The sequence below is a fragment of the Oncorhynchus nerka genome, linkage group LG21, assembly GCF_034236695.1.
Source record: "Oncorhynchus nerka isolate Pitt River linkage group LG21, Oner_Uvic_2.0, whole genome shotgun sequence".
Lineage (NCBI taxonomy): Eukaryota > Metazoa > Chordata > Actinopteri > Salmoniformes > Salmonidae > Oncorhynchus > Oncorhynchus nerka.
Window position 1 is genome coordinate 22,615,549 of NC_088416.1, and position 14,252 is coordinate 22,629,800.

Below are 14,252 nucleotides of genomic sequence, written 5' to 3' on the forward strand. Positions count from 1 at the left end.
GATGACATAGTGCACATAAAAATAACTTTTGCTGTTAAATTCACATGTACCGAATGAAAAATACAAGTTAAATGGGTTTCCATCGCATTTTCAACTCTACTGATGGTTTTGTCACAAAAACATTTTAGTGATACAGCAAATGTGTCCACTGTGGTTTTGGTATATGCACTCTAGCCAACAGCTCACAGATACAGTGCAGGTATGCTACCTACATTATGAGATTATTATTATAAAATAGATATTATTTGTATTTGTCAAACGGCATCCCAGCATCGATTATCATGTCACAAGAATAAGACCCTTGATGTTTATTGGAAAGGAGCATCAAGCTCATCACCTTGCACGTTCACCACCCTGATAAGTTAATCTTACACAAATAACTTATTTTATATTTATTTTATTTAACTAGGCAAGTAAGTTAAGAACAAATTTAATATTTATAATTACGGCATACCCCGGCCAACCCTTGGACAACGCTGAGCCAATTGTGCGCCGCCCTATGGGACTTAAGTGATTCAGGCTGAAATCGAACCAGGGTCTGTAGTGATACCTCTAGCACTGAGATGCAGTGCCATAGACTGCTGCGGCACTCGGGAGCCCAATCTGTAGCCTAATAAACTGCAAGCTTTCCTGAGTTATATTGGGAGGACGGACCACACAAAATGTAATCGCCTGACTCCAAGTTTACTTCAATAGGATGGTTATTATGTCAATATTTGCACATAAAGGCATTCCACCGCCATTTCCCGCATAATTAATTTTGATGACACAGAAAGATTCCACCATGTCGAACGAACAAACTGTCTGTCAGCATTTATACCATTTTCATGTTTCCATTAGCCTGGTCGTGACGTTTTTCATACATCAGGTAATTAATCCACATGCAATGGTTGCATGGAAACGTGGCTACAGTTAGGCTACTTCCTAATAGTTGCTAATCAGGGTTTTGCATGGGTGGCTTTGTTATTGATGTATTAATTTATTTAAACTGGTGACATCACAAGGCAGTAAATAAATTAATAGACCAATAACAAAGCCAACCATACAAAACCCTGATTAGATGGTCCTGTGTAGATTGCATTTTCAACCAGCAACTATTAGGAAGTAGCCTAACTAAAGAGCGTTCCAAATTTGTCTGCCAATAACAGCTAGTTTTCAGTTCTCCCCACCCCACTCAGACCACTCCCAGACAATCCTAGCTAAATTCTTGTTTGAGAAATAGGTTTTTGCTATAAAGCTATTTTTGTTAAATCTTGACAATTTTAATGGAAAATAATTACAGTAGGGGACTTAAATGATTTGATGTTGATATAAAAACGTCTGCATTTGGGCCTTTAAGGTGGAGATGACAGTCATTTATTTGCCAAATGCAGATGTATTGCAACCATCATCACACTATATAAGTTGTTCAACTAGCTTTCTCTAATAGACGGCTGTTTTGGCTAAATTATAGATGGGCTATGTACAGGTGCAGTAATCTGTGAGCTGCTCTGACAGCTGGTGCTTAAAGCTAGTGAGGGAGATAAGTGTTTCCAGTTTCAGAGATTTTTGTAGTTCGTTCCAGTCATTGGCAGCAGAGAACTGGATGGAAAGGCGGCCAAAGGAGGAATTGGTTTTGGGGGTGACCAGAGAGATATACCTGCTGGAGCGCAGGTGGGTGCTGCTATGGTGACTAGCGAGCTGAGATAAGGGGGGACTTTACCTAGAAGGGTCTTGTAGATGACCTGGAGCCAGTGGGTTTGGCGACGAGTATGAAGAGAGGGCCAGCCAACGAGAGCGTACAGGTCGCAGTGGTGGGTAGTATATGGGGCTTTGGTGACAAAACAGATGGCACTGTGAAAGACTGCATCCAATTTATTGAGTAGGGTAATGGAGGCTATTTTGTAAATGACATCGCCAAAGTCGAGAATCGGTAGGATGGTCAAGTTTTACGAGGGTATGTTTGGCAGCATGAGTGAAGGATGCTTTGTTACGAAATAGGAAGCCAATTCTAGATTTAACTTTGGATTGGAGATGTTTGATGTGAGTCTGGAAGGAGAGTTTACAGTCTAACCAGACACCTAGGTATTTGTAGTTGTCCACATATTCTAAATCAGTATGTGACTATTATGAGTATTCTAAGTCACCATCTAAATGGTGTTCAAGCCTATTGTGCTGCTGCCTTAGTCAAGGAACAGTTTACAGTGGAATTTATGTGTAGAGAGAAATATAGTGGGGTGCAATTAGTGTGTTAGGATAGGACATAATTAATGCACAGACTCAGAAGTTTAGTTCATGGCTTTTATATTCCTGCTGGTGGTGGAACATGTAGGTACAAGTACGTGTTACATATTAAAAACAGACATGCACAAATAATAATAATACATACATGTTTTAAAAACGACAATATTTAGTTATATAGCTGTGTCATATGGTACTGTACATTTTCTGTTCCATTTCAATTTATTTTCCAAAACTTTAAAACTGGTCTCCACTTGCAATCTGTAGGTCTGCCAGTAGATGGCGATGTTATCACATTACATTTTCCCTGATCAGCCATCAATTCCCTATTTCACATAGAGCACTTGTTAACAAGTAAACAACACAATTTATTATTCATAATATAAGATTTAAGAATTACACTAGAATAGCCACCCATTCATTTAGCATCGACAATGCCATTGGGTGGACTGGAGAGGGCTATAGTCAGAGAACGGGACACTAACTAACCGGATCTACTGCCCTACTGACCCAGTTTGACTGTTAAAGTTTTTTCAATTGCTAACATGCATTGGTCAAAACTGAAGTCACATTGTCAAAACTCTTCACACAGTCAGTGAAACGGAAGTGTATGTGGACCAAACTGTGAATCATTTTTCATTGCTTTCACACAAAATGCATCCATTCGTACTCCACCACCTGCAAAACTATATATTTGCAGCATGTTTTCAACTGCTAACACACTGTTTCCAAAACTGTTAAAAACACATTCAAAACAGGATGGCAAATGTCGTGCATTTCTGCAGTAACCAGATTGAAACATAGAAAATCTCAGCAGAATATTTAATAATTCCAAACACAGCTGATTGCAATTTCAGCTGAATGCCGACCCAAGTGTCCTGTTATTAGGCTTGTTACTAAACAGACAAAAGAGGACGGCTTCGGAATGATTTAGTTTGGAAACATGGATCAAGGAAGACAGGTTGGTGGGGAAAGAAGAGTGACAGAGAGAGGGAGATTGCGTGGAGGACAAAGGAGAGGAAGACCAAGAGCGGTGGTCTCTGATGAGATAAGGGCCACAATTATTGACCATGTTGTAAACCATGGTCTCTCTTTGAGAGAAGCCGGTTTAAGGGTGCAACCAAATCTGCAGCATTCAACAGTTGCATCAATAGTACAAATCTTCTGGCAAAACAACAGGTGAGATGTGCATCCTTCAATAATAATTTAACTATATATTATAGTACAATACAGCATGTTCACATTTTTACATGTACTGACATTTTTTAAAGGATTGATTTGTTTTGTGTTTTTCAGTAGGATCCAATGGTTGCCTCCCACAGCATAGGCAGAATATTATCAGATGCGCAGGAAATTGCCATTGTTGACATGGTGATTGGCAACAATGCAATAAAACTGTGGGAAATTCGGGACAGAGTGCTGGCAGACAATATTACTTTTGGGAATGTGAATACGGTCAGCACAACGACAATGGCCAGAGTCCTAGAGAAACATAAAACAAGGAGGAAGCAGTTGTACACTGTACCCTTTGAGAGAAACGGCGAAAGAACTCTGGTATCAATATGTCCAGGTAAGATGTCTGTTCAATAACCAAACAGGGTACATACACAGCTATGCATAATATAAAGTACTGTAAAACTGTGGATTTACTGTGTTTGAGATGAATGGAGATGGAAGCCAGGCAAACTGCACGTACATTCATCTTTGTGGATGAAGCTGGATTCAATCTGACAAAAACACACCGCAGGGGAAGAAATGTGATTGGACAGACCGCAAACCGTGGAAGTCCCAGGCCAGAGAGGAGCTAACATCAATGTGTGCAGCACTGTCCAATGATGGTTTGCTGTTACATAAACCACTCATTGGCCCCTACAATACAGAGAGGCTCATTTCTTTTCTGGATGAATCTGCATAATCGACTCGTGCCAGCGGAGGAGAGAGGGGCCAGAAACTCCCCTACCGTCGTTGTGTGGGTTAATGTGACATTCCACCACTCTGCTGCAGTCACATAACTGGTTTGCTGCACATCCCAGGATGCCAGTACTATTCCTGCCTCCACACTCCCCCTTCCTTAACCCCATAGAGGAGTTTTCCTCTGCGTGGAGGTGGAAGGTTTATGACCACCATCCACATGACCAGATGTCCTTGCTGGACACCATGAATGCAGGGTGTGGAGACACTTCTCCTGAAGACTGGCAGGGTTGGATTAGACATTCCAGAAGATACTTCCCAAGATGCTTTGCCAGAGAAGACATAAGATGTGATGTTGAGAACTTGTGGCCAAATGCAGGAGAGAGGGAGAACTAGAACCGTCACAGTACTGTACAGTTAGTGATTATACTATACATGTTTTTGAAATTATTGAAGCCCTGGATTTTCAGGAACTTGTTTTTTGTTTCAACTTTATTCTTCACAAGTAAATGACTATATGCAAAGACATAGAAGAAATAAAGGCTATTGACGCAAATTGCTGCATTTCTTATTCATTCTTGTTACATATACTTTAGTACAGTCAATAAAGTCACGGTGTTATTCTATAATTAAATACTGATTTATGTGGAAAATCATTCAAAGAGAAGTACATTTATGTAATGCTCCCTGTTAGTGTTTTTTTAGGTCAGTGTGTTTTGAGTGAGAACTGCTGCCAGAGTTATGGTCGAACGAGCTTATTTTGAGACGTGTATGAAGTGGTTTGAGGTGAGATGAACTGTTTGGCCAAGATGCATGTTGGTAATGCAGACTGTGTAAAGAGTTTTGAAGAAGTGGCTTCAGTATTGACCGACGCTTGTTAGCAATTGAGGAAAACTGTAATAAACCAATAGAGCTCAGAGTCAACAAAGGAATATAGGTAATACATCAGTCCTAAATGTATCACTGCAGACCCCCCTATTCAGTCAATGATGTTTGTTCCTCTTCCCTCTCAATCCAGCATAAGAGGATCAATCCCTCTAAAAGATTGACTGACAATACTGCCCTGACTGGTAGGATATCAACTAAGGCATAGGTCCCTGTAATAACGAACAGAGTTGATGCCTTTCCTGTGTTGGTGTTTCTGATTGACTTCAAGCCTAGAGTGAGAAGAGGTGGACTGAAAGACTACAGCATCTCTAGCTCTGTGGCTGAGTCCGAGTAAGACAGATGGACTGAGCGGAAGTGTGACACTGTCGCAGGCAATATATCAAAACGCCTGTTCAATTGGCATGCTCTATTCTTGAGCGTAGAGTGGATTTTCATTATGTGTCAGTATGTGGTATTGTGGGTATTTGATCTGGGAATGTGATTTGCTGGGTGTGTGAGTGTCTGAGTATTTGTGTATGTGTGTGAGCAGCCCTCCCCCCTCCTCCCCTAGCTTCATCATTTCTCCTCTGCGTGCCTCCTGAGTCGCTCCACCACATCATCCCCACTGGCCCAGGGCACAGTAACAGCCTTGAACTCCCCTGGCCTGGCCTCGTGGATCTCAGTGATCAGCCGGTGCATGGGGTAGTCCCGCCGGGCAAACGCCGTGTCCCGGGGCCCCAGGATCAGAGACGGGCAGAAGTCGTTGGCCCCATCGCCCACATAGAATACCCTCTGGAACGGCCGCCCACGCTCCTGTGTACGCCGCATCACATAGTCCCTCAAGATCACCTGCTTGCACATGTTCTCCGGGCAGCGCAGGCAGCTGTGGGAGTGGAAGGGGCGCAACACCAGCCGGCCATCCTTGTCGAAGGTGGCAGGGTTGGTGAAGATCTTGACGAAGAGCTGGCGGGCCCCAACGCGGCGGAGCCAGGACTCGATGAAGAAGGTGTTGGCATCAGACACCAGAACCACCTCAAAGTCCTGCGGGGGGCGGTGGCGGAGGAACTGGAACAAGGCCAGCATGCCGGGAGAGGCGGGGATCTTCTCGATGACGGAGCGGATGGCACTCTCGGTCACGCCCTTCTCTGCCATGTAGGCCAGCACGCGCTGCATGTACTCGTTGTAGTGGCCCGGTCGGTAGGTGTCCTTCAGCCAGGCGGGGAGGTTCTGCCCTGGGGCCGCCTGCACCACCACATCATCACTGCTCTCATTTACAATGGTCTCGTCAAAGTCGAAGAAGATGAGGAAGCGCCTGTCAGAGGGGGGTGTTGCTGAGTTGGCGGCCATGTTATTTGCGGAGCGTCTGGAACGTGGGGGGGGAACGTCCTCGCCTGGGGGAGATCCAAAGCAGTTCATGATTGGCTTTGACACAACCTCTTACTGAGATGAGTGGCACCAAAATCCCTCTCTTTTGCACCTTTCGGTCTCTCGTTCACGACGAGGCAGGTTGGAAAACACACAGAGTAGAGGTTCTGGGAAGAATTAGTGTATAATAGGCCAGGGAGGAGGAGAGGATGGAAGCAGAGTAAAAAAGTACAGATTGAAGAAGAAAAGACAAACAAAATACAAACATTTAGAGAAACTTTTTTTTCAATGGACCTGAATTAAAAAGATTAGAGGTGGAATCAGAAATAATCATTGTGCCAATATCAGCATGGGTTGCATGTGTGTACTAAAACATCAAACATATTTCTACCCCTGAAATCACATTAAGTCCGAGTAAGTCCCCAAGTCTGAGTCCTTTATAGTCACGAGTCAGTACTTGCAGTGCTAAACTGCCATCCAATAATTGTTTTAATATACTAAATGCTGTTACATTGTAAGGATATCTAGATAATTTAGCTCTCTAACATTTGCTGTTGTAGCTAGTATGTTAAATTATGCAACAAAGAGAGATTTTCATCCGAGTCACCACTGGTCGTGTCCGAATCACGTTCTGTCCTGGACTAGAGTACTACAACACAGATTTTTTACCATTTGAAACGCCATAATCTAAAATCACATTATCACATAAGTGATTAGTGGCGATGTTCTGTACCTGTCCAGCTGCGGAATATTGCATTGGGAAATGTAATAAGAGCAAGTAACACACATGATGAGTCAGCAGCATACAAAATAAACTGATATCTTAAATCAAGACATTTTAAACAACGTCAGCCTACAAGTCATGCGATGCTGATCTGTTTGAAGCTGCAAGGAGTCAGTTAAAGTGAAAAGAAACGGAACATACTGTACTGACCTTCAATGTTCCGTGCTGTCAACAGATGGTTCCCAGAACACTATCAACCAATGCATTGGATCTGTAAAGTGAGGAGGATAATTCAGGTACAGGAAACGCCTGTAAATAACCCCCAAGAGACGGGCACCGTTCAATGTTGTAATTATCTACAACGCCAGAAAATGCAGCGCGCTCTGCAGCACTTACTGTAGGCTAATAATGTAACCATCATCATACAATATTAGGCTACATACAATGTATGCAACGAATCTATAGATAGTACAGTACCGCATTATATTATGCCATTTCACAGGAATTACTTATGCTATAACAATTTGTTCCAAAAACGGAGTAGACTGATGAACATCTAATAGATAAATTAGCCTTCATGCAAAAGTTTCATAATCCACGAGTGAACGCGCTGTATTTACGCACTGGAAAACGTCCTGAAGGTTAGTTGACTAAATTATTCATTTTATTTGCAGAGCGAAGGAACCATAGCAAAAATGTACCAGTAAGAATGTATGTCCACAAACAGTATACCCGGCGGCACTGTTGTCCCTCGCGGTATCTCTAAAGTCGCCTATGTTCTTGAACTGGTCACCGACATGCTGTACCTTGTCCAGTCTTGAACTTGACCATTACTTGGTTATGTACGAGTTTGATTGTCGGGGAATAGAGTGCTTTCAGCTCGATTTATTGGCTGTCAAAACCACTGAGCTCGCTACGGCTATGACGTCATAGGCGACGCAACACCGGCCCATTTTTGTCGCCCACCTCCAAGATCCCTGTGTAAGTGAACCCATAGAAGCAGTAGACAGGTTGGTTGATTCTGGTTTGAATATCACTCAGCACAGCCTCCAGGGAGAACATGGAGAGATTCCGTTTGTTGTGCTCTCTCAATGTATGCATAACAAAACTGCTTAGGTGGTATGTACACATGATAAGCCTGTTATGTGAGATCATTTACAGACTTTTTGCTGTGTGCGCAAACCACACATCCCTAATTGACCAAAGGGTGACACCAAGAACACGATGTTCAAATTTATGGTAAAATAAACTGAATGGTTTAGAAAAAGGTGAAAGCAAGACATTTGCACCTCTGAATGCTCAGCCACTTCGACCCAGCAGGCTACCCTCCCCCAACCCCTCCCTCAGACACACAGCCTCCCTGCTTCTCCTCCACGAGCAAATAATGCCTAGCAGTTGGGAGGTGTCTACTTCTGAACGCAGATGGGAGTCCAGACTTATCTGGTGCTGTGTTATCACCCGGCCTTTTCCCACTCACCGTGCAAGAGAATGAACCTGACCACCCACTCACATATTCACATACAGCATCAGTGCTGTGGTGAGTCAGTCACTCACACTTTCCACTGCTGTCAGTTGTCCAATGGTTATTTTGCATACAACCTTCCCACAACTTTCTGGGAATGTTGCTTTGTATATGTAAAAAAATAAAAAATATGGCACGCTAGCTCCAACCTGGTGGTGCAGTGGACTAATTCCATGGATAGAGAACATTAGATTATAACTTTGAATCTCACAGATGCCGTTTCATAATATATTTTTAAAAAGTGTTTGCATGATTAAAGCCTAAGGAAATTCATTTCCATGTGTCCTATCTGTGCTTGGAGTTTGAAAAAACAAACAAGTTAGTAGTGTTAACAGTCTTATTGAACATGTTAAGACGGTGACTAAACCAGCCGCGTTGCGTGCTAAATAAATGTACATATACATGTTATTCAATCATTTCATCCCAACTGCTCACGTGCGTCCTGTGTAGCCAGGCGCTAAAATAGAACTTGGCTCTATTTTAGACGCTTAACGCGCCACTTCACCCACGTGGGTGATTGAAAGAGGAACGAGGTCCATATTCCAGTCCAGTTGGAAGTAACACAATTTAAAGTTGGTTGCCAAACACCATTTAAAATCCAGAGAAGGAAAAGAAAGCTTCAATGAGAGAAATCTTACTCAAATCTAACTAGGTTTCCCATCCTATGGGTGGATTGATTAATTGTCAGAGTAGAAAACCCATTTGTTTTTGTAGGACTCAAAATGGGCAACAAAAAAAAAGACCATAAGCAATTAATCTCCCATGACAAATTAGCTAGCAACAGCAAGCTATCTAAATGTCCATGAATGTTTCATTTGTGTTTTGACCTGTCAAATATATTGGTATTTTAATTTTAACCTGCATATCATGAACGCATCTGGTGGGGATAGTTCAAATCAACATCCGTTCTTAGAACATTTAAACATTCAGTTTTACCCCCCCCCCAAGTAAACATCTGAACATCTGCAAGCACTTGAACACACAAGACACTCATGAAGACAAAAAAAAAAAAAACACGAAACAGACAGCTAGACACGCACTCTAGGGACTAATATGGGTGGGGTGTCCTTTAACCTGGTTGATGTAGCGTGCACCCACCTCTTGGCACGTGCACTTTATGATCTTCACTTCCTCTTTCCCGAAGGCTAACATACATTTCATATACATACACACAAACCTTGCAGCCAAACACACTGCTGTTAGAAGACTTACTGTTCCCATTAAAAGCTACTTAAAATAGCTTGATTGTATCCAAGATCACATGTTTTCATATGCTTTATGTGGCGTCCTCCATGACAATGTCAACTTTCACTCCCGCTTCCTTCCTGCCAGGCAAACCCAGTTCTATTAATAAAAAAGAATACAAAACGGGTGCATAATATTGTCTAGTTATGCACAAAGACTGCTCTAAGTGTTCTCGCAGTGCTTGCTTACAAAGCTTATTAAGCGGTGGTCTTGTGGCGCTTCAAATTAAAGCACATTTTTTGGAAAACCGTCAAGCTGCGTTTGTGCAAGCCTTTCATTTATTCATCCCTAGAACGGTTCCTTGAGGAAAATCCCCCCCCGGACTTTGTGCCATTACGGCTTCTAATGCTGTGAGGCCAGGTAACAATGGAGTTAGTCAGGTCCTCCAAAAAGGTCAGGGGTGCAGAAGACTTGACCTACAGTATTTGGATTGGAACACAAGGCCATTACTACACACTTACCACAGACCCAGGTTGTAACTACCCACTGTTTCCACAGACAGGGAATTGCCACACAATTCAATTCGTGAGAAATAAAGGAAAGACTGATTGGTAATGCAGTGATTTCAGCCATTTGATCAGTATCAGCTTCCTTCTGTTGATACAATCACATCCACTCACACTGCAGACAAACACTCGCAGAGATCAACAGAGTCCAGCTTGTCAAATGAACCTAAAACGCGACCAGACAAACACAAAACTGACTGTTCCATCTCTGTGGTTGCAAACAGAAGAAAATAGAAAAAGGGAACAAAATATACAGAATGAGCCAGCTTGCAAAAGGAGTCAGTGAATTGCAGCACCCTATGTAACAGGAACAACCAGAATCAGCGCTGTAAACGCCTGGAGCCTGTATCAAAGAACATGACTAAGCAATTAGAACACAAACCCTATTGATTAAATCAATGTAGTAATGAATAATACAGTCACCTAGGATTAACTCTGGGAAACAGCCCTGTTTCAGCTTTTGCAAGCGGATCCAAACTGTTATAGACCTATATCTATCCTGCCCTGCCTTTCTAAAATCTTCGAAAGCGAAGTTAACAAACAGATCACCGACCATTTCGAATCCCACCGTATCTTCTCCACTAAGCAATCTGGTTTCTGAGCTGGTCATGGGTGCACCTCAGCCATGCTCAAGGTCCTAAACGATTTCATAACCGCCATCGATAAAAGACAGTACTGTGCAGCCGTCTTCATCGACCTGGCCAAGGCTTTCGACTTTGTCAATCACCGCATTCTTATCAGCAGACTCAACAGCCTTGGCTTCTCAAATGACTGCCTCACCTGGTTCACCAACTACTTCTCAGATAGAGTTCAGTGTGTCAAATCAGAGGGCCTGTTGTCCGGACCTCTGGCAGTCTCTATGGGGGTGCCACAGGGTTCAATTCTCGGGCCGACACCTTTCTCTGTATACATCAATGATGTCGCTCTTGCTGCTGGTGATTCTCTGATCCACCTCTACGCAGATGACACCATTCTGCATACATCTGGCCCATCTTAGGACACTGTGCTAAACAAACCTCCAGACGAGCTTCAACGCCATACACCACTTTTTACATGGCCTCCAACTGCTTTTAAATGCTAGTAAAACTAAGTGCATGCTCTTCAACCGATTGCTGCCCGCACCCTCCAGCCCAACTAGCGTCACTACTCTAGACAGTTCTGACATAGCATATGTGGACCTAGGTGTTTGGTTAGACTGTAAACTCTCCATCCACTCACATGAAGCATCTCCAATCCAAAATGAAATCTATAAATCGGCTTCCTATTTTGCAACAAAGCCTCCTTCACTCATGCTGCCAAACATACCCTCATAAAATGTACTATCCTACCGATCCTTGACTTCGGCAATGTCATTTACAAAATAGCCTCCAACACTACTCAGCAAACTGGATGTAGTCTATCACAGTGTCATCCATTTTGTCACCAAAGCCCCATATACTAGCCACCACTGCAACCTGTATGCTCTCGTTGGCTGGCCTTCACTACATATTCGTTGCCAAACCCACTGGCTCCAGGTCATCTATAAAAGTCTTTGCTAGGTAAAGCCCCGCCAGGTCTCAGCTCACTGGTCACCATAGCAACACCCACCCGTAGCATGCGCTCCAGCAGGTATATTTCACTGGTCATCCCCAAAGCCAACACTTCCTTTGGTCGCCTTTCCTTCCAGTTCTCTGCTGCCAATGACTTGAACAAATGGCAAAAATCACTGAAGCTGGAGACATATCTCCCTCTCTAACTTTAAGCATCAGCTGTCAGAGCAGCTTACCGATCACTGTACCTGTACACAGCCAATATGTAAATAGCACACCCAACTACCTCATCCCCATATTATTACTTACCCTCTTGCTCTTTTGCACCCCAGTATCTCTACTTGCACATCATTATCTGCACATCTATCACTCCAGTGTTAATGCTAAATTGTAATTATTTCACCTCTATGGCCTATTTATTGCCTTACCTCCCTAATCTTCTACATTTGCACACACTGTACATACATTTTTCTATTAGGTTATTGACTGTACATTTGTTTATGTGTAACTCTGTGTTGTTGTTTTTTCTTTGCTTTGCTTTATCTTGGCCAGGTCGCAGTTGTAAATGTTCTCAACTGGTTTGGCGGCAAACCCACTTTTGGTTCTCTACATGGTGCACAATTTCAACCACAGCTTTCCGCCTTGGAGACGGATTTGTTTAGTCCAGGACTGATTGATAATATTTAAAAACAAAATACTGTACAATCAGACTCAAAATGGCTGGTTAAACAATCCACTCAATGTGTGTGTGTGTGTGTGTGTGTGTGGGGGGTCTGAATTTAGATTATTATTTTTTTTTTTTTTGTCACATTCTTAGTGACCATGATGCATTTCCTCAGTTACAACCTGTCTGTATACAAGACTCCTGTGGTCACCGTTGCAAAAAACAATGTGACGTAGGGCTGAGACTAGGGCTGCACAATATTGACCAAATATTGCGATCATGATATAACTTGCAATTTAGATCAAAACACTTTGGTAGACTGTTGGTTTACCAAAGTAATATTCCGATTCTATGCTTGGTGTAGTTTGGCATGACAACTAAAAAACAAACAAGGTACAATAGAAGTTGTTGTGACAGGGTAGGAACCAGCGTTGGTCAGTTTCCCAGGGGACCCTCATTGCATTTGAACGTTACATTCATGGCACTTAATAATAAATTGCAACCGCTTGCGATATACATATTGCAATTTCGATAACTCAAATAATTGTGCAGCCCTAGCTGAGACAGACATTTGATTCCATTAGCTGTGAGAACAGGATACCATTAAACCCGTTTGGGATATGGGGCAGCATTTTCACTTTTGGATGAAATGCGTGCCCAGAGTAAACTGCCTCCTACTCGGTCCCAGATGCTAATATATGCATATTATTAGTAGCATTGGATAGAAAACACTCTGAAGTTTCTAAAACTGTTTGAATGATGTCTGTGAGTATAACAGAACTCATATGGCAGGCGAAAACCTGAGAAAGATGTCCCACTTCCGGGTTGGATTTGAGGTTTGTAGTTTTTCAAAGCTTGGCCTACCGAATACACAGTGTCTATGGGGTCAAGTTGCACTTCCTAACGTTTCCACTAGATGTCAACCGTCTTTAGAAACTTGTTTCAGGCTTCTGCTATAAAGGAGGGGGGAATGGGAGCTGAATGAGTCAGTGGTCTGGCAGAGTGTCTCAGGCTCGTGACGCGCAGTCCCGACAGAGTTAGCTCTCGTTCCAGTGCTTTTCTACAGACAATGGAATTCTCCGGTTGGAACATTATTGAAGTTATGTTAAAAACATCCTAAAAATTGATTCCATCCATTGTTTGACATGTTTCTACGACCTGTAACGGAACTTTTCGAGTTGTTGTCTGGACGTAGTGCTCACGCCTCATGAAGATGGATTACTGGGCTGAACACGATAACAACAAGTGGCTATTTGGACATAAATGATGGACTTTATGGAACAAATCAGTCATTTATTGTCGAACTGGGATTCCTGGGAGTGCATTCTGATGAAGATAATCAAAGGTAAGTGAATATTTATGTTGTTTCTAACTTCTGTTGACTCCATGGCAGATATTTATTTTGCTGGATTGGGCTTTCAGTGCTGTACTCAGATTATGCTTTTTCCATAAAGTTCCGGATGTTTGGAATCAAAACATTACTGCACGTCACGCGCTAATGTAAACTGAGATTTTTGGATATAAATATGCACATTATCAAACAAAACATACATGTATTGTGTAACATGATATCCTATGAGTGTCATCTGATGAAGATCATCAAAGGTTAGTGATTCATTTGATCTATATTTCTGCTTTTTGTGACTCCTATCTTTGGCTGGAAAAATGGCTGTGTGTTCTTGTGACTGGGCTCTGACCT

General features: G+C 42.5%; 1 protein-coding gene across 2 annotated transcripts; it reads right to left on the reverse strand.

Annotated features, from left to right (window-relative positions):
* Nucleotides 1-2,266: 2,266 nt before the first annotated feature.
* On the reverse strand, nucleotides 2,267-8,116 carry LOC115104098 (probable phosphatase phospho1). Of its 2 annotated transcripts, none has more exons than XM_029625313.2 (3): nucleotides 7,789-8,116; nucleotides 7,298-7,358; nucleotides 2,267-6,389 (listed from the first exon to the last, which is right to left on the reverse strand). In XM_029625313.2, the coding sequence occupies exon 3, from the start codon at nucleotides 6,343-6,345 to the stop codon at nucleotides 5,575-5,577; it is 771 nt and encodes a 256-aa protein (XP_029481173.1). In that variant the 5' UTR covers nucleotides 6,346-6,389; nucleotides 7,298-7,358; nucleotides 7,789-8,116; the 3' UTR covers nucleotides 2,267-5,574. The 2 variants fall into 2 exon arrangements, with proteins under 2 accessions (XP_029481173.1, XP_029481172.1); XM_029625312.2 differs by having other exon boundaries at nucleotides 2,267-6,530; nucleotides 7,789-8,084.
* Between the last annotated feature and the right edge of the window lie 6,136 nt (nucleotides 8,117-14,252).

Coding starts and splice junctions, on each gene's coding strand:
- LOC115104098 (XM_029625312.2), bottom strand. CDS start 6,414: ATGAACTGCTTTGGATCTCCCCCAGGCGAGGACGTTCCCCCCCCACGT.